This window comes from Dermochelys coriacea, chromosome 9 (genome assembly GCF_009764565.3).
Source record: "Dermochelys coriacea isolate rDerCor1 chromosome 9, rDerCor1.pri.v4, whole genome shotgun sequence".
NCBI classification, from domain to species: Eukaryota; Metazoa; Chordata; order Testudines; family Dermochelyidae; genus Dermochelys; species Dermochelys coriacea.
The window spans coordinates 49704404-49718008 of record NC_050076.1 but is presented as its reverse complement, the minus strand read 5'-3'; the positions used below and the strand labels follow the sequence as shown (position 1 = coordinate 49718008).

Genomic DNA, 13605 nt, shown 5'->3' with positions numbered 1-13605 from the left:
TAATGAACTAGATTTTAAAAATAGTCATGATTAATCAGTTTTAATTGCACTGTTAAACAATAGAATAGCACTTTAAATTATAAATGTTTTTGGATGTTTTTCTACTTTTTCAAATATATTGATTTCAATTACAACAACAGAATACTATAAAGTCAGTCCTGTACACTTAGTACAACAGTGCCATGCGAACACTTACTCTCACTTTCAGGTGACATTGTAAATAAGAAGCAGGCAGGATTACCTCCCATAAATATAAACAAACTTGTTTGTCTTAGCGATTGACTGAACAAGAAATAGGACTGAGTTGACTTGTAGGATCTAAAGTTTTACATTGTTTTCTTTTTATGTAGTTATGTAACAAAAATATTAATTCTACATTTGTAAGTTGCACTTTCACCATAAAGAGATTGCACTACAGTACTTGTATGTGGTGAACTGAAAAATACTATTTCTTTTGTTTACTTTTTTACAATGCAGATATTGGTAATAAAAAATATAAAGTGAGCACTGTACACATTGATTCTGTTATAATCGAAAACAAAACATCCAAAAATATTTATAAATACATTTAAATTGGTATTCTAATATTGTGTAACAGTGCGATTAAAACTGATTATTTGCAACTAATTATTTTAATCTTCTAATTAATTGCAATTTTTTTTAATCGTTTGACAGTCCTAATAATAACCCCATCACATACACCCTAGGTGCACTCCAACTGTCAAGGCAAGCCAAGTAGCTGTGCAGAGTTTAGGTCACTTAGAGTTGTCCTATAAACAGAAAGGGCTTTCTAACCTTAACTACGATAGAGCTGATCCTTCCTCTAATCTAATGCAAGTGTCTGTTTTGGGCATGTCCTTACCCGTAAGACTGTCTTAATTCTTTCCCATCTGTGTTGGCTCTTGTTGTGTGTTTGCACAGCACCTCGCACAACATCTGAAGGCAGTGCATACCCAGGAGGGAGAGGAATTGTGCCATAGTGACCCAGGTTTCAGAGTAGCAGCCGTGTTAGTCTGTATTCGCAAAAAGAAAAGGAGTACTTGTGGCACCTTAGAGACTAACAAATTTATTAGAGCATAAGCTTTCGTGAGCTACAGCTCACTTCATCGGATGCATTTGGTGGAAAAAACAGAGGAGAGATTTATATACACACACACAGAGAACATGAAACAATGGGTTTATCATACACACTGTAAGGAGAGTGATCACTTAAGATAAGCCATCACCCACAGCAGGGGGGGGAAAGGAGGAAAACCTTCCATGGTGACAAGCAGGTAGGCTAATTCCAGCAGTTAACAAGAATATCAGAGGAACAGTGGGGGGTGGGGTGGGGGGGAGAAATACCATGGGGAAATAGTTTTACTTTGTGTAATGACTCATCCATTCCCAGTCTCTATTCAAGCCTAAGTTAATTGTATCCAGTTTGCAAATTAATTCCAATTCAGCAGTCTCTCTTTGGAGTCTGTTTTTGAAGCTTTTTTGTTGAAGTATAGCCACTCTTAGGTCTGTGATCGAGTGACCAGAGAGATTGAAGTGTTCTCCAACTGGTTTTTGAATGTTATAATTCTTGACGTCTGATTTGTGTCCATTCATTCTTTTACGTAGAGACTGTCCAGTTTGGCCAATGTACATGGCAGAGGGGCATTGCTGGCACATGATGGCATATATCACATTGGTAGATGCGCAGGTGAACGAGCCTCTGATAGTGTGGCTGATGTGATTAGGCCCTATGATGGTATCCCCTGAATAGATATGTGGACAGAGTTGGCAACGGATAGACCAGTCCTTGCTTACAGACAGCCCCCCAATCTGAAGCAAATACTCACCAGCAACCACACACCACACAACAGAACCACTAACCCAGGAACCTATCCTTGCAACAAAGCCCGTTGCCAACTCTGTCCACATATCTATTCAGGGGATACCATCATAGGGCCTAATCACATCAGCCACACTATCAGAGGCTCGTTCACCTGCGCATCTACCAATGTGATATATGCCATCATGTGCCAGCAATGCCCCTCTGCCATGTACATTGGCCAAACTGGACAGTCTCTACGTAAAAGAATGAATGGACACAAATCAGACGTCAAGAATTATAACATTCAAAAACCAGTTGGAGAACACTTCAATCTCTCTGGTCACTCGATCACAGACCTAAGAGTGGCTATACTTCAACAAAAAAGCTTCAAAAACAGACTCCAACGAGAGACTGCTGAATTGGAATTAATTTGCAAACTGGATACAATTAACTTAGGCTTGAATAGAGACTGGGAATGGATGAGTCATTACACAAAGTAAAACTATTTCCCCATGGTATTTCTCCCTCCCACCCCACCCCCCACTGTTCCTCTGATATTCTTGTTAACTGCTGGAATTAGCCTACCTTGCTTGTCACCATGAAAGGTTTTCCTCCTTCCCCCCCCTGCTGTTGGTGATGACTTATCTTAAGTGATCACTCTCTTTACAGTGTGTATGATAAACCCATTGTTTCATGTTCTCTGTGTGTGTGTATATAAATCTCTCCTCTGTTTTTTCCACCAAATGCATCCGATGAAGTGAGCTGTAGCTCACGAAAGCTTATGCTCTAATAAATTTGTTAGTCTCTAAGGTGCCACAAGTACTCCTTTTCTTATAGTGACCCAGGACTTTGTTACTTCCAGGGCCCACTGCTGCATTGTTACTTGGGGCTAGCATTGTATGTTTCTTGAAAAGCTCAGCTGGGGTGAAAGGCATGGCCCAACTCATACATGGAAAGGAGTTCTCTGAGCATATTGCTCTTGTGCACAAAGTTCTGAAAAACCTGCATGCTTGGTTGTGGGTGCAATTCAAAGGGGTGTCCTGCAATTATCTGAGAACCAGTCACTAGGCAGAGTTCCCTTGCTCTAACAGTATGTCCTGCCAGAGCAGTTCAGATTTGCAGTTATTATTGCTTGACATTTTTGGAATGTCATTATTCAAGATAGTTGGCAAAGTACTCCACCTGTGTCCAAGTTTTAAAGCCTAATGGAAAACATATTTGTTTACTTAGGCCTTTGTTTAAAGAACTTGACCAGTCCATAATTTAAATGGTTTTTCTTTAAGCGACTAATCTTGGATTGAGTTGTTTTCCTTAAGGCATTTTCAAACCCCAACAGTGTTGCAGAAATGCACATGGTTGTAGATAGGTGAGAAGCTTTTGCAAAACAAGTTTGTTGATCAGTAAGAACATTCTATTTAATTTGCTTTTCTGATGTGTTTAGGATGTTGAAAATGATGGACCGGAGCCCTCTGACTGGGACAGATATGCTGCAGAGGAGTACGAGCTTCTTGTTGCTGAAGAATCTGGAAATGAGCAGTTACAAGAAGGGTAGGTGTTGACATTTGTGCAGCTATCTTAAATGCAATAATCCCACACATTTTGTATATAAAAAACTGCCTGAAACTAGGCCACAGAGGGAGAGAAGGGGAGCATTTGCCTACTTCAGATCAACAGGCAGATACTTACAGCAAATGCTAGAAGGTAAAAAAATGTAGATAATCTTCATTGTTTGTTTCAGAATAAGAGTATATATGTATTACAGTGGTAGTATAGAAATGCAAGGCAGATAGAAAATGAGACCTTGGAATATTGCTAGAAGATGGCACTAATGATCTAAAGGGTGTAATCAAAACCAGCAGGATGATTGTCAAAAGTGGAATGTCAGTCTAGATGAGTAACAGGGTCGATGAGAGAATATATTTTATTGGACCAACTTCTGTAGGTGAAAGAGACAAGCTTTTGAGCTTCTAAAGAGCTCTTCTTCAGGCCCGGGAAATGTACTCAAGTGTCACAGCTAAATACAAGGTGGAACAGATTGTTTAGCATACATAGTTAACAAATATTATAAGACATTGGCTCTCAACCTTTCCAGGCTATTGTATCTCTTTCAGGAGTCTGATTTGTCTTGCGTACCCCCAAGTTTTACCTCACCTACAAAATCAGACATAAAAATACAAAAGTGTCACAGCACACTTACTGAAAAATTGCTTACTCTCTCCTTTTTACTATATAATTATAAAAAAGATCAATTGGAATATAAATAGTTTACCACATTTCAGCGTATAGTATATAGAGCAGTATAAACAAGTCACTGTATGAAATTTTAGTTTGTACTGACTTCACTTTTTATGTAGCCTGTTGTAAAACTAGGCAAATATCTGGATTAGTTGATGTACCCACCCCCACAGAAGACCTCCACATGCTGCTGGTTGAGAACCACTGTTGTAAGAGACCCATTCAAGGTGAAGTAGCCAATTAACACCTCTGTAGTCATAGGACAAAAAGGGGGGGGTTAGTGGGTTACAGACTGTTATAATAAACCATAAATCCAGGGTCTTTATTAAGACCATGATTTTTAGTGTCTAGCAAAGTTATGAATTTAAGCTCCCAGGCTCATCTTTTGAAGACGTTGTGCAGTTTTCCTTTAAGGATGAGGACAAAGAATTCTTTCACAATAATAACACCACCCTCCACAACTATCACTGTCTGTCATAAGAAAAAAGAACCATATGACTGGAGATCACAGTGGATGAAATCACACACTTGATCATTGCATTGATTGCTTTGGGGGAAAATATTGACTGTGAAATCCTTAATCATCACATCCACCACAAGTGCTCCACTGCGGAGAGGACAGCTATACACTTCCTGATACTTAACCACTAGATAGTGATCAAACAAACAAAGTGGGTGCCATCGTAGTGCTTAGCATGTAACAACTACATTAACGAGGCCAACTGACAACTTGCTGACACTGCTTACTGTAAAGAATTCAAAGAAGACCTCACACCCAGAAATGTAAGGATATCATCAAATCCTTCCCCAAATAACTTCAAGGGAAACACTACAACCCCATCCCCAAAGAACCCACCCCAGGGACCTGCTACATGCTTCCCAAGATATACAAACAAGGAAACCTAGACAGACTTACCGTATCTGGCCATGGCACACTTATTGAAAGAATATCAGGTCTTAGAGAAATCATCCTCAAATCACTCACCATACACAGGGCCAGCTTCCTCTAAGACAACTGACTTTATCCAGAAACTCTGCCACATTAACAACTCTTTCAGATCATCATCCTTTCCACCATGGACGTCATTTCTCTGTACACTAACATCCTTCACCATGATGGCATAGCTGCTTGCCTCAAATATCGACAAGACAATGGACAGCACTCAGATATCCACCTCAAATACATTATATACTCATTCATTTCATCCTCACCCATAACAATTTAACACTCAACAACAAATACTTTGTCCAAACCATGGGAATAGCCATGGGTACTAGGATGGCTCCCCAATTATGCCTAACTCTTCCTGGGCCACCTTGAGGAAGAATTTCTGGACAAATGCACCACAAAATCAATGGTATACCTGTGATACTTCGATGATATTTTCATCCTCTTGACACATGGCTTAAACTCCCTCATAGATTTCCACCACAACTTCAGCAACCACCAGCCATCCATTAAACTCTCTCTGGAGCACTCCCACACTAGCATCAACTTCCTGGATACTGTGATCACCTTCAACAATGGAACCTTATAGACCAGAAGTTTTCCAAATAATCCAGCTCTTTCTGCATCAGTAACCTGTCCTTTTCATTATTTACCACTCCCACCATCTGTCTCTCATCTCCTGACTTTATCAGTGATGATTGTGTTTTCTTCCTAGGTCATTGATAAAAAATATTAAATAGTATAGGGCCAACAACCAATCCCTGACGGACTCCACTAGAAATACACATGCTCGATGATGATTCCTCTTTTACAATTACATTTTGAGACCTGTCAGTTAGCCAGTTTTTAATCCATATAATGTGTGCCCTATTCATTTTATATCCATCTAATTTTTTAATCAAAATGTCACGTGATACCAAGTCAGCATCTTGCCCAGGTACAAATCATGCTGACAGGCCTATGGTTATCTGGATCATCCCATCTACCCTTTTTAAATTATGGTACATTAGCTTTCTTCCAGGCCTCTGGAACTTCTCCAGTGTTCCAAGATGTATTGAAAAGGAATAGAATAGCGCCAAGTGTGCATTGGACAGCTCTTTAAAACTCTTTATGCAAGTTATATGGACCTGCTAATTTAAAAATATCTATCTTTAATTACTGCTGTTTAACATCCTATTGAGTTACTTTTGGACTTGCTAAGTATTTCATCATCAGTTTTTTCCCAAATATAGAACAAATGTTTATTGAACACTTCAGCCTTTTCTACATTATTAGTGACAATTCTACCATTTTCATCTAGTAATGGACCAATTTTGTTCCTTATATACTTGAAATACTTATTGTCCTGAACTCTGCTCTCCATAGTGTCCTTTTTCTTCCCTTATCAATTTTCTACAATTCCTACTTTCTGATTTACATTCACTGCTATCAGCTTCCTCATTTTTCCATTTGTTGTGTGTGTGTGGGTAAGGTGGTTGAGAGGTGATTTTTTGTTTGTTTTATGGTTGCGTTCACATCCCCTCAACAAAGGGATTGATTCCAGAGTCAAGCCAGGTCAAGTTCTTTGTCAACTGGAGGGAAATTCTGTCTTTCTGCTTAGACGCATAGATGTCCAAGACTGAATTCTCTAGCAGAGTGGTTACTCCTAGATCCAGCCATCTGTCCTAACAGCTCCTGCAACTGGAAATAGTACCCTTGAGGTGAAATATTGCTGTTTGTCACTGAATCATCAGGACACAGACCAACTCATGCAGTCATTGGCAGGGTGAGGCACACTACTATACATCATCTACTCCATCATTCCTAGGCTCTGAAAGGTCATCCTTACTAATGTGATCTCGGCTCAAACCAATGCTGTAGATCAGGGGTAGGCAAACTTCTTGGCCGGAGGGCCATATCGGGTTTCCAAAATTGTATGGAGGGTCGGTTAGGGGAGGCTGTCTCCAACAGCCATGCATGGCCCAGCCCCCGCCTCCTATACAACCCCCGCTTCTCGCCCGCTGTTGGCTCCCCCAGGACTCCTGCTCCACCCAACCCCCCTGTTCCCTGATGTTGCCCCAGCCACTATCCCCTGTCCCTGACCACCCCCACACCCCGCACCCAACCCTCCCATTCCTGACTGCCCCCTGGGACCCCTGCCCTCTGACCTCCCTGACCCCATTCACACCCCTGACCCACCCTCGAACTCCCCTGCCCTCTATCCAACCCCCCCTGTCCTGTTACCTCGCTGCCTGGAACACCGGTGGCTGGTGGCGCTACAGCTGCGCTGCCCGGCCACCCAGAGCAGTGCACTGATGCTGAGGGAGAGGGGGGAACAGCTGGGGCCTGGGGCTAGCCTCCTGGGCCAGGCCGGATGTGGCCCGCGGGCAGTAGTTTACCCACCTCTGCTGTAGATAGAAGATATAGCTGCCCAATATTTGGAGAATAGAAGTGGTAAAAAGTAACCTGCCCCCTTTTTCTCCTTCATGAGAATGCCTCCATGGAGCCCCACTGTAGCAGACTAGCTGGTAATGCCTTCCAAAAGCAGGATGGGTGAGGAACTGTGTTATATAAATGTTTAGAACATCAAATTGCCCAAACTCAGCTCACTCTAGAACAGTGGTTCCCAAATTAGGGACACCACTTGTTCAGGGAAAGCCCCTGGCGGGCCAGGCCGGTTTATCTGCCGCATCTGTAGGTTTGGCCGATCGCAGCTCCCAGTGGCCTCAGTTCACCGCTCCAGGCCAATGGGGGCTGTGGGAAGCAGCAGCCAGCATATCCCTCGGCCTGCGCCGCTTCCTGCAGCTCCCATTGGCTGAGGGTGGCGAACCACAGCCAGTGGGAGCTGCAATCAGCTGAACCTGTGGACGCAGCAGGTAAACAAATGGGCCTGGACAAGCAGCACCCCCCGTTTGGGAAACACTGCTCTAGAAGGTGGCTTAAGAAAGTAGTGACTAAAAGTAGGGACCTAGCTCCATGTAGTTGCCCTAGAGACCTCAAGTAAAGTCACACTCCACAGATGTCTAGTGGAGGTCATACTAGCATGCCCAGAGAATCTCAGACTGTTTATACACATGATCCCATTAACTCTGACAGGGTCTCCTCCTGAGCTTTGTTTATGGCGTGACAAAGGAACATGTTGCTATTAGCCCCAGAACCCTGAGAAAGGGCATTCCTTGGCTAGTTCCTTTTACATAGCAAGAAACACCGACTAAGGCGGGGTGGGCAAACTTTTTGGCCTGAGGGCCACATCTGGGTATAGAAATTGTATGGCAGACCATGAATGCTCAAGAAATTGGGGTTGGGGTGCAAGAGAGGGTGTCTTCCAGGTGGGGCCAGAAATGAGGAGTTCAGGGTGCAGAAGGGGGCTTTGGCTGGGGCTGGGGATGAGAGGTTTGGGGTGCAGAAGGGGCATCGGGGCAGGGGCACAAGGTGGTAGCTCAGGGGTGCAGGCTCCGGGCAGTGTTTACCTCAAGCAGCTCCTGGAAGCAGCAGCATGTCCCCCCTCTGGCTCCTACATAGAGGTGCAGCCAGGCATCTCTGCACACTGCCCTGGCCCCAGGTGCTGCCCCTTCAGCTCCCATTAGTCATGGTTTCTGGCCAATGGGAGCGGCAAGGGCAGTGTGCAGAGTGGAGCCCCCTGGCTGCCCCTATGCATAGGAGCCAGAGTGGGGGACCATGGTGCTGCTTCCAGGAGCCACACGGAGCAGCCCTCAATCCAGTTCCCTGGGTGAAGCATCACAGCAGGGCAAGCCCCAGACCCCGCTCCCCAGCTGGAGCTTGAGAGCTGGATTGGTGGGCCAGATGTGGCCTGCAGGCCATAGTTTACCCACCCCTGGACAAAGGACCATCCTCCTGTCTTTTGAGAGACAGAAATCAGCTCCCAAAAGGTGCCAGCTATTCTATCAGGCTTAAGACATACATAGACTAGAGAGTAGATTTCTCTTCGCTGATCCTCAACCAAAGTTTGGAAGAGGTCAGATGTCTGCTGGAAGATGTGCATTGTCTTCTCTGAAGATGAGGCTCAGTGAGCTGTGTAGGCAGGGATAAAGCAAGTGAGTTATAACCACTGCCACGTTGTTAGCTTGTAAGCTCTTTGGGGCAGGGACTGTCTTTGTGCTCTGTGTTTTTACAGCGTCTCGCACACTGGGGCTCCTGGTCCATGACTAGGGCTCCTAAATGCTAAATAATAATAACTTGAACCCCCGGGGGCAGCATCTTGTACGGGGATGGTTGCTGTCCAGCATGAACCTGAGGTACTTCCTCTGCTTCTGCCTGGTCAAGATGTGGCAGTGTGCATCTCACAGGGGAAGTGCTGTGAATCAGGCCCAATGGTTTAGAGTGAAAAATAGATTCCTTAGGGACATCATGCACAATTTTACACTTTATGTTTCATTTGTAGTGATCCAGAGTGGGGTGTGGGCCAGCATTTTTCTTGGGGTTTAGACAGTTGCACAGGTAGTTCTGGTAAAGTCAAAACCACCTCTTTCACCAGTCTCCCTAAGAAAGATCCCTGAAAAAGGGGAGGTGGAAGGGAGATTGGGTTTTGTCTTGGCCCTGAACTGCAAAGCTTAGAACAGTTTGGAAATCACTATAACCCATTGGTCCAAGAAGATAGCCTGCCATGCTTGGAAATGGTGGTACAATCAGTTTGAGAAGGCATACCTTCCAGTGTTGTTCTTTGAGGCCTTCCTCCAGAGGTCAAAGCAGCTGAACTGGAGGAAGAACCCTGCTGCGATCTACATTATTTCCCTGATGACCTCAACTTCCTATCTCAATCAGAGGATGACTGAGGGCCAACATGAAGCTGGGCTGTTTCTAAGTAGATGATGGGCCTAGAGCAAGCAGCCTAAGCTGTTGTGTGTGCCACAATCAGCTCCTCGAATACCTCATCTGCTTGTGAATTAAAAAGGTCAGACCCCTTACAGTGGCCAGCCAGAGCCTTGGCCTGGGCTTTAGCAGAACTTCCAGACACAACCAAGGCAGGCTCCAGTGAGCCCTCGCATACTGGAAGGACAGCTCTGATCTTTTGAATTTCTCAGACAGCAGAGCTTATGAGACATTTTTGGGAAGGCAGCCGAGCATGTTGCCCTCCTGATGATTATCTCCCAAAACATGCAAGGGAAGGAAAAGAGGCTAGGCTTTTGTCAGCTCGGAGAAGGGCAGGGACTGAAGTTTTTCCATCCTCTTCATCCCTCTCCCAGCAAGTGCAGGGGAAACTGGGGAATCCAGAAAGGAAGGCCAAAGTACTTAGCAGGCACTTTCCCTTGTTGTGTTTTAGAAGATTTGGATGTTCCCCTTGGAGATCTTACTCTTTTTCCTATCCTTTGCAGACAATTCAGCCAAGTGTGAGATAGGACCAGTAACCCCAGTGAAGGCACATGGGGCAGGGTTGGTAGCTATAAGAGGCTGACAGGCGCATGCGACTCCCATGGGGTTCCTGTGCTGGCTGAGTTACTAATGGGATGATCAGCATAGGAAGTGCTGAATGCCATCCTCTTAGCTCCATGCCATCAAGCTTGACACGAAGGCACGATCCGGTGGTGCTATACACAGTGTGGAACAACACGCAGGCAGCCATGTGGTTTCTGCCAAAAGATCCTGTTCTCAAATTTCCTCGGTGTCAGGGATTGCTTCTGTCACTGAAGAGATCCATGACATGGGGAGAATTTAAACTGCATGGCACCCTGGGCTGTTTTAAAGAGGATGCAGAAACTTCAGGCAGAACCTCCAAGGACGCAAAGGAGTCTCCTTATGGGTAGGACTAGGAAGGTCTGATGGCACTCCCCCTGCTAACAGTGATATCGACCAGCCAGACCATGAAGCAGGTCTACCATAGTGCCTCCTTTTAGAACTAAGGGACTTTTCAGAGCCACTGAGCTTTAATACTAGGAGCTGGATGCTGAGGCTTCCAACTGTTTGAAATGCAACATGATGGTGTGTTTTGGTTGAGAAAATTGTCTCAGATCTCAGCATTTTAGTGGGCCTCAAAGCATCACTTAAGCCAAGACTCTCCAGAGGCATGGGGGAGTTTCTGAGTGAGTCAAAGCCAAGACCTCCTCCATAAGAAGGGTCCGTAGCCTGGCCAGATAGTCTTACACAGCCAGATAAATTTCCCTATATCTTGAAGGCAAGTGAACCCTATCATCATCAGCACCAAGAGGAGCACACCTGTTGAAACCAGAATAGGAGCACTGAAAAAGTAACTACATTAGAACAGAAGTGTTTTTAATTAAATAAAAATCTTAAAACTAAATTCTGTTTCACAAAATAGAAATCTTCACACGGAGGAGGGTTCCTCACTGCTTCAGCAGAGGACTGCTAGAGAGGGCGAGATTATTCCAAAACTTGGCTTTAGGGTGAAGAGGAGTGGAATGTCAGGCACATGTTCCCAACTATTGCCACTAAAAAATAAGATTCTCTGACCACAAGCACATAACTGACAGCAGTGCTCTGTGTAGACACACACACAGGAGAACCATAGTCACAATTTTCCTGTACTGCAATTTAAAGGACATCACTTGATTTTAACAAGAAAAATGGGTTCATATTTAAATCTTCCCAAACATCCCTCTGTGCTATTGCATCTTTATTTTCAAATTTTGACCTCTTGGTGGGTGGAATTGCAAAAATCAACAGTATCAACTGTAAAAGTTTAAGTAATAGAACTGCAGATAGCAATTAAAATGCAACATAAAAGTTCAGATACTTTTGTATCTGAAAACATTAGATTTTTATAACCAAAGTAAACATGTAGAAACATTTTTTGACAGTATCATTGTTCTCTCATTGCAGATCATTTGAAGAGGACTATGAAACAGACGAACTTTTAACTCCCCCTGAAACTGGAGACAAGTTGGACAAACTGGTTATCTCAGACCTTTCATCATAGAAAAATGGAAGACACGTAACTAGTATCTGTCAATATTTAAGTGAGGAGTGGTCGGTTCTTAGACACTTGGGGATTTTTTTAAAAATCCTTCCTTGAAGCAAAGTGCTTTATTTTATGCACTGTAATTCAAGATCCCTTTTTTCTTCATATGTGTAACTGCAAGAAGGTAATTTCTATAAAAAGGCTTTTTGCAAATTGTTATTGTGCATGCTCATTAAATATGGTGACTGCACTTTGTTTCCTTCTTGTCTTGCCATACAAATTCTATGAAGTCTCCATGTGCAATAATAGTCTAACATCTAATGTTTAAACATAATAAAACTGCATGCAACTTACACAGTAGTCATTACCAAATTAATTCAAGGCAGTCATTTCTGTATTAGTTATTCTGTACCCCTTAACTTTACTAGGCTGACAAATTAACTCAGTTGAAATGAACGTGTAAAGAGTTCCATCAAGCCTCATCTACTAAGTTTTCTCTTTTTTAAAGTGTCAAAATGTCCTGTTCATTCTGGAAACAGAAAATATCCCCAAACACAACACATAAATTAAGGTGCCCTCTGTGCTTTACACTGTAAGCTCTTCAAAGACTTATTTGTTAAGCATATTTTACTCACTGTATAGGGCAATGTCCTCAGACAAAAAAAAAAACATTAAGACAGAATTCAGGTTTAGCACCTACCTTTGCACTTTCTCTCATGGATAGGAGGAACTCCCTGCAAATACCAACAATGCTACCGTACTGTCCTCCTTGAAACTCTTCTCTGCTGAGATGCCTACAAAAAACTCAAGAATGATTAGGGAACTGATGTGCTATGGAGTGCTGCTTCTCATGCTGATGTAAATTATCTCCATTTCCTAATGCTCCCCCCCATCTGTTTTATTCAAGTGTTATCTATAATCTTAGACTTATATTGTAAACTACAGACATATGGCAAAATCTGTCACTGCCCTTCAAGTGTCTAGCTCAATGAGGCCCAGGCCTTTAGGTACTACTGCAATGCCTATAATTAATAAATAATAATAAGATTGAGTGTACATGAGTAATTTAGGGTTAAAACATTGCAGAGCATGCATTACAACCTGAAGAAATTCAGAGTTAAGGATAACCTCAAAATATCCAAACATATTAAAGTATGGAAATGTACAGTAAAGGTACCTAAACAACCTTAACTCTGCCCTCTAGCGATACTGTGCAACAATCATGAATTTATTAGTAACGTATCTTCTCACGGAACTGAGGCCACATCTCCCCTTACCAAAGATTACCATCATCTTCATTCATCGGCTCCTCTCTACCTCCTGATAGCATAGGGACACCATATTTCCTATGGACAATTTGTCTTCATTCCTACTGGGACAAACAGAAGACAGTAGCCCTCTCTGCTAAGTACAGGTGTGGCCTTAGTCCCATTGGGAGCAATGGGGAACGGTGGCCATTTGAGAAGAGGGAAACTTCTTGAGAGCTGTGCTTAACTTGTAATGAAAGAGATGCCAGGGCTCAAGCAGTTAGGAGCTGGGGCTCAAGCAATTTTTTTTTTATTTTCAAAACTGACACGGGAAGCCCAGAGGTGACAGGACCATGAACTGCTGAGTTTAGCCCTTACACAAATTAAGCACTGCTTGAGTCTCTTTTCAGGTAAAGAAGATTTGATACACCAATCACTGCTGAAGAAAAAAAATCTCAGTTATGCAGAATTATGGTTAAAAAAAATTAGCCTTAATCCTGAATAGTTATTTTCAAAAATT

General features: G+C 43.1%; 1 protein-coding gene across 7 annotated transcripts in view; it reads left to right on the top strand.

Moving 5' to 3' along the window:
• PPP2R3A (protein phosphatase 2 regulatory subunit B''alpha) overlaps nucleotides 1–12670 on the top strand; it is a 130117-nt gene extending 117447 nt beyond the window's left edge. For 4 of the 7 annotated variants that reach the window (XM_038416906.2, XM_038416905.2, XM_038416903.2 and 1 more), the window contains 2 exons: nucleotides 3243–3349; nucleotides 11760–12658. In XM_038416906.2, coding sequence (XP_038272834.1) covers nucleotides 3243–3349; nucleotides 11760–11856 — 204 coding nt within the window. In that variant the 3' untranslated portion in view covers nucleotides 11857–12658. Of the gene's footprint in view, nucleotides 1–3242; nucleotides 3350–4155; nucleotides 4264–11759 lie in introns of all 7 variants that reach the window. The other 3 variants (XR_006274421.1, XM_043492807.1, XM_043492805.1) reach the window with 3 other exon arrangements.
• Nucleotides 12671–13605: the final 935 nt, after the last annotated feature.